This window comes from Taudactylus pleione, unplaced genomic scaffold (genome assembly GCF_031769625.1).
Source record: "Taudactylus pleione unplaced genomic scaffold, aTauple2 ptg000198l, whole genome shotgun sequence".
Lineage (NCBI taxonomy): Eukaryota > Metazoa > Chordata > Amphibia > Anura > Myobatrachidae > Taudactylus > Taudactylus pleione.
In genome coordinates, this window is record NW_028284600.1 from 11,781,997 (window position 1) to 11,798,886 (window position 16,890).

A 16,890-nucleotide genomic window follows, 5' to 3' on the forward strand; every position below is an offset into this window, starting at 1 on the left:
CCGTTAGTCAGCCCAGGCCGGGGATCACTGGGGAGGTGGGGACCTCCCCAATAAAGGGGTCCCCCTCTCCAGGGCACCCCAGGCCTGGGCTGATAGCCCAGGTTCCGTTTCTCCATCTGAACCTGGGCTCCTGTGTGCTCAACTGTGCGGCTTTTGGATGCAGCCAGGGGCGTTTCTAGAGAGAAGGGGGCCCATGTGCAGTCTACGACACGGGCCCCCTCCTCTCCGCCCGGCGGCCGGCAGTGCACTGAGCTGTGCACGGCCAGCACCGGAGTTATAGACTCTGGGCACTAGAGTGTGCCCAGAGTCTATAATGTATGCACAGGTCACCGGGAAAATGGCAGCGGCGGCCATTTTCCCTGTACTGTGCATGTGCAATCGACGGACCCCCACGCCGACGTGGGACTTCGGAGAGGTAAGTAATATTATGGGTGCAGGGTGTGCGGTGTGGGGCCTCCTTGGACCCAGAGGCCCGTGTTCCCCACACACCCTGCACCCATTATAGATACGCCCCTGGATGCAGTCCATATGTGTACCGCAGTGCGCGTGTGTAGATTAGCATTGCGAACGCACCGCGATCACGCACGCAGATAGAAAGCCATTGCAGAGTGAGCGTTTTTTGGGTGGTGATGGGGGAGTGGTCGGAGAAACGCAGGCGTTCCAGTCCGTTTGAACGCCATGGCATGGGCGTGCATATATTAGCCACTGCGACTGCCTACGCAGCTTGAGTACAATAGCATACACACAGTTGTGAGAAAAGATAATACAATGTCAAATATTTCAATTTCTTTCGTATTAAAAAAACTTTGACACTTATTTATTTGTTTTATTAGTAGCTCTTTAATGGCTTATATCTTATGTTTTATTATTCATTAGCATTTATTTATATAGCGCCAGCGTTATCCATTGCGCTTTACAATTGGGACCAGGTCCCGTTAATGAGCCTCATACAAATCATGTGTCTGAGTGAATAATTATTATCTAAGAGAACGTGAGTTGATAGTCACATGTCAAATACTGTGTCCAGTCCTCATTTGCTACCATTGTGGCAGCCCCCGGCTATATTTCCATTGTTATGTATAGTACAATGTGTCAGTGTGCTGCCTGCCATGTAAAAGTAACCTCAGGGGATTTTGGAAAGGCTTAGGGAAAGTGAGAAGTTTAATTGTGTACAATTTCCTCTTATTAGAATATAAAAGGCAAGGGACAGTGACTAGTAGCAGTTACAGCGGGTTGAAAAGACTCACAGAACAGATATACAGGCAGATACTGTATACAGGGACCACATTAGGGAAGTACAGATCCAAACTAAGATCTAGAACCACAGGTGTAACGTAGCGGAACCAGAAGAGGACATGATCCTGAGAAGACTTCTTCTGAGCCTCCTGGCTCTTGGTCTGACTGCTGGACAGAACACCGATATGTAAGAAATCAATATAATTGTATCACTTACTGTATTTAATTTTAATATTAATTTTTATCGTACAGTTCTAGCCCTGTTACCACACGTACGGGTTTATTTGCCCAGGGTAAACTGGAAAAATGTACAGAAAAGCGACTGTTTTTTGTTCTTAACTTTATTTATTTGAAAAATTTACAGCAAAAATTATTCTCGTAAAAGTATTATTTCAGTTTAAACATTATTTAATGCCATAAAAGAGAAAATGGGAGTATCCAAAGGGTTAAATGCACTAAAAATAAAATTAAAATAATAATGTGAGCTCCAGATAATTTGTGCAAGGCTTTATACACCACAATGCACACAAAATATACTATTTCTGTATGTATGCTTTTTATTTACTTTTGTGGTGTGTGCCAAATTTTCACTGAGCTCTACAGCAAGTATTACCCAGAGACATAAAATTAAATTTGTTTCTCAATATATTACTATTTGGTTACTTTTGACTCAATCAATTTTATATTCTGTAATATGTATCTATGGAATCGGTATGAAATACTGCCGGCCGCATGGCCGGCGGTTCGATTCCCGGCAGCGCCTGGCCGACAGATGCAGAGTTCCCGGCAGCGGAAGCCCGACAGCGCTGGAAATCCCGATCGTCCTAAGGTAAGTATCTACTAAACTAACCTAACCCCCTAACCCTCCTTAGGGGTGCCTATCCCTAACCTCTCCCCAAGTGCCTAACCCCAATCCCCCCTCTAAGTGCCTAACCCTAAACCCCCCTTCCCCGCTGCCTAAACCTAAGTCCCCCGTGGGGGTGCCTAACCCCAAGTCCCCCCCGGGGGTGCCTAACCCTCCCTCCCCCTAGCCTAACCCTAACCCTCCTGGGGGGTGCCTAACCCTAAGTCCCCCCCAGGTGCCCTAAACCTAACCCTCCCCCCTCGCGGCTGTCCGCTCGCGGCGCCCGGCGTCGGGGAAATGTCAGTCGTCTACATCTAGACGCCCGGCATTTCATTCCTCGCGGGATATGACAGTCGGGAAGCCGGCTGCCGGTATTAAGGCAGCCGGCTTCCCGATTGTATACCGTATCTACAATAGGAACGGAGGTTCCCAAACTTTTGCTTATTGAAGAAGTACCAAATTTAACGATCCTTTTCAGTGACACTTTGCAACGGAGCTGATGATGTAGCTCAGCATATAGAGAACCAAACACAGTAAAATCAAGCGCTATTAGTCTACTGCTATAATGTATTCACTAATCAGCATTTGTTATTCAGTCTAGAAGTTGTGCAGAAAGTACTTATTAAACAGGTCACAATGGTTACTTCAAAACAGTAATGTCCAAGCTGGTAATTACTGATGTGTAGCCAATAAAGTACTGTAGACGATTTGTATTATACACAGTCTAATGGCAAAGTAAGCTCATTTTTGATCCACAGCACTTATAGCCCATGACGAGGTTTAAATGGAGCCGATCAAAACAAAGTTTAACAGTGTTGCTCTGTGCTGTAAATTGCCATGGCTTGTTGGTTTTACAATCAAAATAGTTTGGAGTTGTTGGTCCTTGTTCAGTACTCAACTGTGCAATCTTTGCTCTCCCCACAGCCTTCAATGTCGTGTTTCATCTTGCACTAAGATTTTATCAATGAATTGCATTTGTATGGCAAAGAGGGAGTGGGCTTGGACTGCACATCCTAATTATAAACATAAGAGGTGCTACCATGCTGAGACTTGTAGTACAATGCAGGCAACAAAAATGCAGGTGCACACTCTAAGTACTAAGAACAATGATAGTCAAAATAATCCTGATAAACTCTACAACTAACATGGAATATAAGTGAGGCTCGTAGTAGATATTTGGCCAAAGATATGTTCTCATCCACCACGTCAACATGAACCCCATCAGATGAGTCCCTAACATCCCTAATACTAACACATTGGGGTAAATTTACTAAAGTGAGAGTTTTTAGACTGAGTTTTAGAAGAGAATTTGCCCTTAGCAACCAATCAGATTCTACTTAACATTTAACTAGTACCTTCTAGAATATAATAGCTAGAATCTGATTGGTTGCTATGGGCAACATCTCTTCTAAAACTCACTTCTAAAAACTCTCACTGTAGTAAATTTACCCCAGTATGTCAGTTTATCCAGGACTTACCTATAATAGTGCTCATTCTAATATGTAGACAGCAATGTAGGAACCTGTGCTGTTTATGGGCAGATGGTAGGAGTGCCAATACCAATTTGTTAAGAACATGTTTACAATACTAGTTAGTTTATTTCTGCAATTACAATAAATGTATGAGATCCACAGAACAGGAATAGAGATAGTGATAAAATATACAGAATAAATGTAAAATGCAATGCAACTGGTCATTATAGAAAATTTAGAACAATTTTTAGAACATTTCAAGGATGAATCAGTAAAACCTCAGACAGACCCTGGAAATTAGGGACTGTCGGTTACTATGATTCCGTTTACATCTTCTGTGTATTCTATACTAGTAAACATGTACAGAAGGGAGGTTGGTGAGAGGTATAACTGTGTGCTTCAACAGATGATGGATACGCTTCATATATTTCTTTGAATAAGGATCAGTTATATAAAATCGTTAGGATACTTGGTATGTCTGCCTCATTATTCTTAAGTTAGCAGATGGAAATGCTCCCATACTGATCAGGCAGATGTACATTATTGGATATTCTACCCATAACAATTTCTGATACACATTCAAAAGAATAGATGAAGCTTATTAGTTATTAGCAGTTAGTGTGTAGTTTGTGAAATGATCTACATATAAACATATTCTCTTAGTACAATCAGAAATAAGTGTAATATTTATCCAAATACTACACATGAACACCTACGCCTCCTGTGACTTTTATGTAAAGGAATAAAGAGAGAAATATGTCATGTTTGTACGTAATTATTCCAATCCACTAGCTATCAGAAAATGTGTCAGACAGATGTTGCAAAATCTCCAGTTACAGTATAACCTGTATTAACGATACTATCATACTATAAAGTGGTCTGGACTACACTTTCATGAACATCATTTCTCTTTTAGGGTTCTATGTACTAAGCCTTGGAGAGAGATAAAGTGGACAGAGATAAAGTACCAACCAATCAGCTCCTGACTGTCACTTTACAGACTATGGTTGAAAAATAACAGTTAGGAGCTGATAGTCTCTCTCTACAAGGGGTATATTTACTAAAGTGCAGGTTTTTAGAAGTGGAGGTGTTGCCCATAGCAAACAATTAGAGTCTAGCTATTATCTTCTAGAAAAGTGGTTCCCAAACTGTGTGCTGTGGCACCCTGGGGTGCCTTGGGACACTTGCCTCAGGTTGGTGGTCCAGCACCAAATGAAATTATTTCTAGTCAATGTAATGTAAATATGTGGACAAACAGAAGCACAAACCTGTCCACCACCACATAACTGAGCCTAAGTATGACAGGTGAGCATAATTTACTTTCTTTTTCTGAATAACAAACTTTTGGCTTAGGGGTGCCATGAAAACAATGTTGATACTGTAGGGCACCATGATTCAAAAAAGTTTGTGAACCGCTGTTCTAGAAGGTGCTAGATGAACGATAAGTAGAATCTGATTGGTTGCTATGGGCAACAACTCCACTTCTAAAACCCCCACTATGTAAATATAACCCAAAAGCTTAGTACATACAGTAGACCACTTTGGATTGGCAGGTCCATGGTAGTCATTAAAAACTTGATTGTCAGTGACTGTTAATGCTATATATGGTAATGTGGGGACAAAAACAGCTCCAGATTACATGATTTTAGGTTTTTTTATACCATTTTTAATGACATCCAAGAGCAAAACCAAACCACATTAATATAGTATTGCCATAACAAAAACACAAAGTTGGTCATAGAAGCAAAACCCGGAGGTCTGCGCACATTACCAGTTCTTAGCTAAAAGCGTGTTATTCTCATGTGCTTATCTCATGACAGAAAATTCTTGGTGGTAGTGCCAGCCGTCATGCCCTCTCCCTCCAATCAGACCTTGTGTGTGTATATGGAATCAATTCAGGCTCAGATCACTATCCACGTTTCCCTGAAGATTAAGGACAACACTATCATCCTTACTAGTCAGACGTACCAGGGAGAAGGACAGATGAAATGTGATCCCTTCCAGGTAATGTTTAGACATGCTCTGTACATTTTCTATACCTGTTGGCAGATAGGCATTGTCTGTATTGGAGCTTGGACAAGTCAGAGTCGAGAATGTACTACCTACTTCCAGTTACAGCAATGGGGCTGATTCGGTAATGCGCGCAAAGTGGCTGTACAGCAGTTGTGGGTGTCCGCGGGATCCTGATTTACTACCTTATTCTAATGCAAATGGGGGCTCATATAAATGCAAGCTAATACCTGCGCCGCCCATTTATTTTATCTTGGCCGCTGCATCATCATCGGCATCGGCACTCGCACCTGCCCCACGCTAGATGCAGGAGACACATCAGAAACGGGCTTCCCTTACCCATGCACACGACTCAGAATCTCACAGAGCTTTAGATACATGCCTATGACACTCCCACAAGTCAGGGCGGTTACGTGTAATCGCATTGTCACCTGTCAGTTTACACCCTGAAATGCCCTATTTCATGGAGAGCGTTACGCCCAACACCGAATAGGACAGACATAGGCAAGGGTGCATGAATTCACATCTGCGCATGTGCTGTATGCGGGAATTCACCATTGGCATCCGTGTGACTCAGAATCAGCTCCAATGTGTGTTTTATTTTAATCATTTAAGATAAGATACAAACCTGTGTCCCTGCTTTCATATGCCCTAGCAACTCAGCTACATGTTGTCTGGGATTATTTTATCAGTCCGAGTGATCTAGCAGAGTCCGAGAGGGCATAGAAAAGCAAGGGATTGGAGTGGGAATATAATTGTGTGTTACTGCTGGGATATAGTAGCAAGTCTAACTGTACCCAAGGCAGCTCCTTTTCTGCTCACTCTTCTGACCTGCTGCCCTTTTCTGTATCTAGCTATTTAAGTCTATACTTAAAACACATCTCCTGATGTGTTTTAAGAACACACAATGGGCTCTGGCAGACCCACAGTTATTTGTATTGCCCACCAGGCTACTTTTCTAAACACTCCCCTTCATTTTCTTGATACAGAACTATATGGCCCAAAATCTCTGCCACATCTAATTTGTACAAAATATATAAATGCAATCACCCAAAATATAAAAAAAAATTTAAGCTAGGAGACAAGAAGTCTCCAAGCAAGCCAATTTTCATATTCGGGGGGGCATTGACTCCTGCCCATCCCCCCGTGGCTATGCCGCTAAAGAACCCTGAAGTCATGTGCTTACCGGGAATTATCCCGGTTAATAGTGTGGTCAATCTGCCCCTGGATCCATTTAGGATAGTATGGTCAGGGTCCCCTTACTCCATTATTCAGCAGGTATAATATTAACATAAATGTAGTAAATCATAAAAAGCACAAATTAACTCTCGACACATTAGGAATCGTCATTACATTTAGTACGTTAGCACATCTGTAAGTGTATTTATTTATTGTGGGACAGACCTAACAGACAAAAGTGTGTATGACTTCGTGGGAGTGCGTTCTATATATATATATGCAGCATGATTTTTTAGCTTCTAGCTATGATCTAGAAAGATGCGGACCCGATACTGTATATCACACTCCGACTTCTTTAATGCGAATGTGATAAATCATTTTTCTAATAATGTGTAAAACAAAAATGAATATTTTAACTAGAATTTAGCAAAGAACTTGCTGCTGACATGGGCTCCAATAAGACCCTGTCACAGCCAAGAGCTGGTAGCACTCTGGTCAATTCTGCTTCTGGGTTCGGATGCGGTCAGTCTAATGCGCCTGTGCAGCCATCGGGTTATGCATGCGTCAGTGGGGGCCAACGGCAAAGGGTCCTAAGGACCCCTCTATGATAAAATCTGCATTCCGACATGCTGCATGTCAACAGTCCAACCATGTAGAAATTCTCATGTCGGCCTGATGACGATCAACAATGATAACTGTTGACAAATCATACCACACCTGTTTTGGGGACTTGTCAATAAAAAATAAGATCAGTTTAAAGATGCGTACACACTAGACGATTCTCTCCATGAGCGACATCGCCTAGTGTACCCCCAGCAGGGGTGTGCTCAGTGTCATTAACGACACTGAGCACAAACACTGAACGATATTATGAACACTATCGTTCAGTGCTGGGCTCCCTCCCTCATTCCCGAACATGCAACAACCTGATGATATCCACAAGTTGGCCTGCCTGTTCAGACGATGAACGGCAAAGACCAACGACCAGCGGGAGCGCGCATTGGTCGTTATCGTTCATTGTTTTGGGGCAGAAACTGAACGATATTTTGGACGACTGAACGATAACGATATCGTTATCGTTCTGTCATCCAAAATATCGCCCGGTGTGTACGCACCTTAACAGTTTTTTTTTCTGTTACAAAATCTCACACTGAGACCCTGTGAATTGATGCTGTCTGGTGGTCCCCACAGAAACCTAAATGGTCAATCCAAGCCTGTGTGTAAACTATGGATTCCTCTTTGTTTTCTTGGGCAGTAGGAAACGTGATCTATGTTAGTCTTTCATCTGTAGGTCATTTACATAAGTACTTAAATCATTGTCACATTTTTATGTCTACAGGTTCCTTACCCAGGAGATCTTGAGGAGATAGCCACCATTATTGTAGAAGTCCAGAATGGTGACTCTGTACTACTGGAGACCAAGTCTGTTCTAATCAGACCCTTAAGGAAAGGGATGTTTGTCCAGACAGACAGGCCAATTTACCAACCTGGAGAAACAAGTAAGATTGGTTTAGGATCTGCAATAGATATACAAACCATGTTATATACGCAAATAATGTCATCATAAATATATATTCTGGCTAACAAGATAAGAATTGACTGTCCATACACGTCTTGCTGAGCCAGTTTGCTGTAGTTTATTCAGGAATGCCAGGATTGTCACGTTGATACAGCCTTGGTTCCAGCATCACCCCAACAAAAGTATCCCCATGACCATGTCACTAACTAGACACTGTAGACACCCAGCTAGTGACCAGCCAACAAGTTCAGCGTCGGTCACCCCATCCCAGACACAAGACTTATCCTTCTTCCTCAAGCACTAACTAGCTGAACAATCACACTCATGTGATCCATCTGTGTACATGTGTTCTCTGTGCAGGATTATGTGAGGAATTAACACTGTAGTTAGCATGAGTCTGCAGACTTCCACATAAAGCATTAGTCTCTTTCATAAAGGACTGGGACAAACTACCCTGTTTGTCACGATATAGATAGATAGATAGATAGATAGATAGATAGATAGATAGATAGATAGATAGATATATAGATAGATAGATATAGACAGATTCACAGAAGGCACGCCAAAAATAAACGGTCAACATTTCAAAGATATTTAATTTCTTTCTTCAGGACAGGCTTTCCTGAAGGAAGAGACTAATTATCTCTAAACAGTTGACCTTTACAGGCCATTCTCCTTGTGTGTATATATATATATATATATATATATATATATATATTTGTTTATATATGTGTGCATGTGAACAAGCTAATGCATGCACAATTGCGTATTACTGGACAATTTTAAGTTGAAACTTGGCCAGATCTTTTTGGTACTAAATGGCATGAAATACTGGGCATGATACATGTGAACGTAAACCAGGGCCGGATTAACAGTGGGCTGTGTGGAGCTGCAGCTCCAGGCCCCATATCAAAATAGGCTCACCGCAATCACAGTGCTGCACTGGAGATAGGAAGAAAATGTTTTTCCTGTTCATTTTGACAGCAGGCCCCACCCACTCAAACCGCAACCCTTAATCCCTCCTGCCCGAGGTTGAATGTACCAGGCATAGCAAACTTATTAATGGTGGTGCAGTGGAAGGCTGCACTAGCCCTCCCTGTGCCACACAGTTTCTCTGCGCCTCCCCAGTGCCATGACATCATGCTGCGTGACATGATACAAGTGCCGCCCCACCATCATGCAGAACAGCTGCAGCGGCCAAGCTCAGCTCCGGGAAGCGGTTGCCTGGTGATCGTGACTGAGGCTGAGCTAACTATCTGCTCGGGGACAACCTATTGGCTGCTGCTGCTGCTGATGGTCGTGAACTAGGTGTTCGTGTCCTGTAGTGCCCCAGAATAAGGTATGCCCATTCTAAAATTGAGGTTTCTGATGGTAGGCGCTAGTCATACTCTACAGTACAGGCCACACCTCCATAATAATGGTCACACACCCCACATCACTGACCACACCCCTGTGGTGCTAGTCATCCCCGTTGTGGCGGAACACAATAGGCCCTTCATAAATTTCAGCTCCAGGCCCATGTGGACCTTAATCTGGCACTATTCTGTTTCTTATGGAAGAATGTGCACCCAGAAAGGGAGTGGTACAAGTGCTGAGACTTATGATGACGGCTTCAGTTGTGATCAGAAAAGCAGCAGGCAGAGCAGCTTCCCACCATATGGATTCTTGCATTAGCCCTTTGGAGACTTGCATTAGCATAAAATAGTATATCAGCTTTCCACGGCATCCCGCAAACATAGCAACTTTACGTCCGACGCAGAACAAGCCCCACTATGTAAAGCAAATAGTTAAAACTGATGGAATGTAGGTAAAATGCAAATATACTGTAAAAAAACTGTTGGCTAAATGAAATGCATACCTCCAATAGTTTGGTTTTTAATGGGACAGTCACATTATTAGCATGTAAAGGTTCCCTGTAGATCAGGGTGTGGCCAATGTTAGAAATATAAAGTGATGGTCAAAGGTTCATTTGCAACAAAGAATTGCAAAGTTGTGTTCAAAAGAGCTGAGTTAATATCACAAAATGTATCAAATATATCAAAATGATTAATGAAATGAGAGACCTAAGCACCAGGACAAACAGGAAGTTAGATCAAATACCAAACTTGAAAAAGTGAATGAAGTATATTGGCAAATATCTAAACTCACCATGTATATAAGTAATTAAGTCTGATAATGATATATATATATATATATATATATATATATATACACAGTATGATGTTTCTACTTATTCTACTTAATCAGTCCATTACAAATAAGGAAAAGAGAAAAAAACAAAACTTAACCTGTCGGTACAGTAGCTTCTTATACAAAATGGCAGCTTCCAATAATCCGAGTTTAAAAATCAGTGCAAATTGGCTGCAGCTTCAGATACCAAAATGGTGAATACTAATACCCAACAAACAAATCATGAAAGGAGAAAAGATAGCCTGAAGCACTGTCAAAATTAGCACATTTATTCACTAAATTAGCGATGACACTATTATAAAGAATCACACGGCCGTTGTCCTAAAAATATCTATAACGTATACTATTAATAAAACACATAATAGGCAAAATAAAATATACCAATAGTATCAGTATACAATAAAAAATACTTTGCTCACACCAAACAAAAGCAATAACTGGCATGAGTAAAACTAACTGAAATTATTATTAGTAACTTAACAGTTATGCCACGTACACTACACACTAGACGATAAGTTGGACGATATGAACGATAACGATATTGTTCATCGCGTCTAATATCGTCCAGTGTATATACAAGATATCGTTAGCGATGAATGATCCGCAGGAGCATTAACAATGTCTTTTCATTGCCTGAACATGCAGGACAACCTGACGATATCGTCCGGTTGTGCATTTCAGGAATGCTGCCGGTGATGTCACTGAACGATATCCTTAAGGATATCGTTCAGTGTATATGCTCAATGTCGTTAATGACATTGAGCCTGGCAAACACTTAATGATATCGCTCATGGAGCGAATTGTTAAGTGTGTATGCACCTATATTCATACATCAAATTGTTACTTCCAAGATATGCCTAATCTCAATTGTTGATACTTTGTTGATATTTCTTTTGGCAGCAAGTTTTCTTCTGGAGAGTTATTAGTAGATGTTAATATAAATAGTAGCTAAACCTTGGAAATGCCTAAATTGGATCCTCTTAGCAGAACTATGCGTTTCTCCATCTATCAAAATACTCGGCGGCTTCCTCAAAAGATAGATCCATTACAAATAAGACATGCATACATACCTGCAATATTAAAAACTAAGCAGGACTAACACGCTGTCACTCAAGCAGCTGGAAAGGGATAGTCAGTCCCAACAATGATTACAAAGTAAATAAAATACAAAACCAGTGCTAAGAATAACTAAATTAGATGGACAGTTTGAACGTACAAAAAACATTAATTTATTCAATTCTCTAAAAATGACATTAAAAGGTCTGTACCGTATGTAAACTGAGACCATAAAAGTTCATTATGAATTAGGAACAAACAAGTTCAAACATGAAGTGCAATGTGTCCATGTAATACAATTTGGCTCCCTTGTTAAATAAGCTGGAATTAGGACTCCCTCCTCGATTTCCAGAGGATTATAATGAGCAGCAATGAGTTACCAGTCTGTAGAGTGAATTTTCAGAATAGTCCATTAGCATCCACCATGCAACAATTAAGCTGGCCACACACTAGAACAACTTACATCCAACCAGCCAACTTGTTGATTGGTTGGAATGAAAATCTGGTAAGGAATGGGAGTAAATGATGATCAGCAATTTACTCCTAAATGCCAGAAAACAGATGAAAATAGTCGGTCAGACAAGTTTGTTAAATGTTTGATCTAAACTATTTGTTCATACAACAGTTTTGGTCCGTTTTTCAGCAAGTTGCTGATTGTGTTCCTTACCAGATTTTCATTCCAACCAATCTACTAGTTGGCTGGTTGGACAGATAATCTTTAGATGTGTGGCCAGCTTTAGGCTGATTAGGATGTTAACCACCAAAGGTTCTCCAATGCCACAATCCATCCAAGAGGAGTTGAAAAGTCCAACCTATATCCAGTAGCTCTTCGGCATTTCAGATAAGACAGGTATGTTCAGATAAGACAGGTATGTTCCCCCAGCTTCTTCAGGAGTGTGAATATGAGTATGGGGTCCACTAATGGTTTTTAAATACCCACTCATTAATTGCAAATACTTGTCACTTGTGATAAATTAGCAAACAATAGAAATAACCGTCCAGCAATTCTAATACTAATCAATTTCTATGCAATCTTACTTAATACCCAGTGGTCAAAATAAAGTTTTCAATAAGAAATTAAATAGGGAAACTTACTTATAAACTTCAGTGCAATCATAATCCATGATCTCCCATGATCGGTGTTCGGATCACTGATCCATCTGATCACGTGGTATGGTCCGTACCAATTAGGTTAAGGATGTGGTAATCATTCCCATCACACAGGACAAGCTATAGTGAAGTCCCAATCATGTGATTTGTTGAAATCACATGGTACGGAAGGGAGAGCAAAGACAACCAAAGAATAAATTTCAAAGTTTCCGTCAGGGTCCTTAGTTATAAAATCCATACTCTAGTCAAAGGTTTCACTCTTATGACATGATTATACTGATAGTATTTTTATACTCTTTAAATTCAATCTCTATCGTATAGTATGGTCATGTAATCCCGCTTAATCACATGACATTGAAAACATAGCCATCGGAACTCTGAATAGCCATACGGATAATCCAGGTGACATATCCCATTCATGGTTATGTAATGCGGGAATTAGAAAAAAATATATAAAAAGGTTGTAAAAAATATAAAATATAAATAATAGACACAATAGGATTAATAAATATAGAAAATCTAATTTTTGGTTATCTTTAATCGGAGTCACACATTCCAAACGGGTCCCTCAAAAAACGTATTGTAAATTCCTGGATACATAAACCATATAACGTTGAATATAATAATAATAAATGACAAATTATTAAGATATAAATACTACTACAGGTAGAGTATCCCATATCCAAATATTCCGAAATATAGAATTTTTTTGGCATGACTGAAATAATGAGACCTTTGATTTTTGATGGTTCAATACACGCAACATTGTTTAAGGCACTATATTATTATAAATATTGTATAAAATGACCTTCAGGCTCTGTGTATAAGGTGTATATGAAACATAAATTAATTTCGTTTCTGTACAAAAACTTTGTTTCAGTCACAAATTTATTAAAAACTCTGTATAAAATTACCTACATGCTGTGTGTATAAGGTGTATATACTGTAGAACATAAATGCATTCTGTGTTTATATTTGGTTCCCATTCCCAAGGTATTTCCTTATGGTATGCAAATATTCCAAAATACGAAATATTCCAATATCCAAAATACCCCTGGTCCCAAGCATTTTGGATATGGGAAACTGAACCTGTATAGATAATACCTGCAATATTGCTGACTCAAAAATCCCGACCCATTGGAACTCGTCCTAATTTACCAAAACCACATCCACCTAAATGGTGCATATTTTAAATGTTCTTTTCCCATAAGTCGTGCCTCATTAGGCATGACAACTTTAGGACCTTTAGCTGCAAAACATATAAAAAAACTAGAATAGAATCAGTCAAGTTTACTGCACATTACATGTCCGGGTCTGGATACCATATATTAGAATAGACCTAACAGCAATATTCTTCCTTCCCTTGCAAATTCACTTAGTGTACCGTATTACTTCTTTATATCATATTCAAACTATTCTTTTGAATGAAAAAATCCTGATTGACCTTATATTTTTTTTCTATGCAGTGATTATAAAAGCTGTTCCTTTTAAAGAGGATCTTATTGCCAGCAATGAAAAGGTAGGTCTCCAATGTTAATTCACTGTGCTTAGTGACAAACTAGGAGTTCATTTCATTGTAGAATTACTGTACATTACATAAAAAAAGAGATACACTAGCCATCATAGCCTTAGAAGGGGAGTAATAGAGCAGATGTGTAGGGCTACATATTATATTGTCGTACTAACAAATTTCAGGGCTGACACTCCTGATAATAGACAGAGGTACTCCATTCATAATTCACCATACGCGATTTAGTTTGTGCAAAATAGGACGGGGTGTTACATAAAAAATGGTCTTGACTATGTATAGACTTTAGGAGAAAAAGCTGGTCATAGAATGGGATCATACTGTATCAGTAATGTGATTACTAAGTAAGTTTTGTCATTTAATTAGGAAATGGCCCAGTAGCATATATAGAGCGGCAGGGCTAGCTCCAGGGTGCACCGTGCCCTGTGCAGCACCTGAACTTGATGCCCCTTAGCGTGACCGAAAATGGGGGTGTGGCCTAATTACCATAGACCACGCTCCCTAAATTACGTTATTTGGGGGCGTGCCAGTATGGCACACCTCCCTTTACCGTCAGGCTCGGGGCAAGCCCAGCACTATGTCAGTAGCTGGGCTGCCCCCAGCCCTCTACCTGCACTGAATGGATGCCGCGAGCATGCGAGCGGAATCCATTCCTCTTCCCCGGGGCCAGCGCGGTTGCGGCAGTGGAGGTGCCCAACCCCCCGACCACCCACGGGACATTATGCTCCGCGGGTGGAACAGCGGGGCAGTGCCCCAAAAACGGGACTGTCCCAGTGAAATTGGGAATACTTTGGAGAGGTGCGCCCTCCATGGGGTGGTACCTCTGTTCAACTGCACTGGTCGAACATGCCTCAAGCTGGCCCTGTAGAGCGGGATGTACTAAGCATCGCATGTTTGATGCTGTACATTCTGCCTGTTATCGGGTACATATACCTAGAAATGCTATAAAAATCGCAAAGGTCAGCTCTTCCGGTGAGAGCTGTCATTTGCGATAGAGGGACGTCCAAGTTTATAATCCAGAAGTCCCTTGGGTATCCTTCTGCGCATGCACAGAATGACCCGCGTGCCTTAGGAGGCGGCAGGAGGGATCTGATTGAATCCCTCTCAGGGAGATACGCAAAAGGAAACCCATAGGCTTCTATTGAGTAACACCATCTAAAGATAGTTCATATTGAAAAGTGACCAAAACTTAGAAAAATTGGTCTTTTGGAGTTTTTACCGCATTTCAGCCTTAAATACATTCCGCCCATACTGAGAAATTCACGGGCTATACAGAATCCATGTGCTGGACCTAGGGGTTTTAATCTTTTGGATAGATTTAGATTAATAATAAATTTTCAGGAAACTCACATTATTGTATACAGATGTATCAAAAAGTGTATAAAGTGGAGAAGTTGTCCAGTGGAGAAGAAGCCCATACCAACCAATCAGCTTCTACCTATCAGTTTATAGAATGTAATTGATAAATGCAACCACGAAGCTGATTGGTTGCATGGGCAACTTATCCATTGGTCCACCTTTCCACTGTTTATACTGCTTGACACATCTGGCCCTTGGTAACATACACTATGGGAGAGATTTTTCAAAGCTTGGAGGGAGATAAAGTACCATCGAATCAGCTTCTAACAGTCACTTTGCAGGCATTTTCAAATACAGTCTGTGGAATGACAGTTAGGAGCTGATTAGTTAGTGCTTAATCTCTCTCCAAGGGTTGATAAATCTTCCCCTATATTTTTTAAATATGTATTTCTTATTAGGCCCAATGGCATTGTACTGTTTTCTGTTTCAACATGTCTGTAATAGACCTGCCTAATTTATTAAGATAATTATTGTATAATGTATTCAAAGTTAATAACTATGCTGTGTCCTTCTTTCGCAGTTTACCTCAGTCATCCTCCAGGTAAGTTATATACAAGTCTAGCCCACCACTATCTCAAACTGTCGACTGTATTTTCTATTAAATGAGTTTAAGCCAGAGGTTCCCAAACGTGGTTTTAAGGATATCCATACTTGACCACAGGTGGCTTAAGTAGTACCTCAGTCAATTTGATTTAACCACCTGTGCTCAACCATAGATATGTCGGGTTGCCTTGAGGTCCTTGTTTGGATACCTCTGTTATTGATGGGTTTAGGAGGGCAAAGCACAGAACATAACTGAACATTATAATCTACTGTACTGTACAATGTAAATTATCTTAATTTAACCACTTCATAAAGAAAAATATATAATGAAACAAACTTATCTAGGTTGCAGTCAAAATATCTCAGGCTTGCTACTTAACATACTGTATTTAACATTTTGTGCAATGGTGAGCTTACTGCTACTGTGGTGCTGTACATAAATTCAAGTGGAACTTTTACCTGGTTAGTGTCAAGACCAGGGCGGTGTGTGTCTGAGGCCAGCGAGCCTTATCTGTTCAGACGCTGTGGCGGGGTCCCTCTGGTCGGGGCGCGGGCATCTGGAAGTCAGCGCTGCATACCTCAGGGTCACGCAGGCACAGAATCCTGAATGCAGGTGTCAGTTTGGGTCACTTTAGGCAGTGCTGCAGCACAACATGGGCGTCGCCATCTTGGATTTCATCAGGGGACTCATTTCAGCCAATCCAGCCAGTGCATTATCAGGAATCCTAGCAACCATGCACTTCCTTTGGTATTTAAGGGCTGCTGAGCAGTCCTTTCTTTGCCAGTGCAACATTTATCCCAGTGCAAGCTGGGTACTAGTTCTCTGTGCTCCCTTGCTGTTACC

General features: G+C 40.9%; 1 protein-coding gene across 1 annotated transcript in view; it reads left to right on the top strand.

Annotated features, from left to right (window-relative positions):
• The first annotated feature begins 1,355 nt into the window (after window positions 1-1,355).
• LOC148518865 (alpha-2-macroglobulin-like protein 1) overlaps window positions 1,356-16,890 on the top strand; it is a 101,036-nt gene continuing 85,501 nt past the window's right edge. The window contains exons 1-5 of the mRNA XM_088476945.1: window positions 1,356-1,423; window positions 5,373-5,556; window positions 8,081-8,240; window positions 14,083-14,135; window positions 16,024-16,044. Coding sequence (XP_088333071.1) covers window positions 1,356-1,423; window positions 5,373-5,556; window positions 8,081-8,240; window positions 14,083-14,135; window positions 16,024-16,044 — 486 coding nt within the window. The remainder of the gene's footprint in view (window positions 1,424-5,372; window positions 5,557-8,080; window positions 8,241-14,082; window positions 14,136-16,023; window positions 16,045-16,890) is intronic.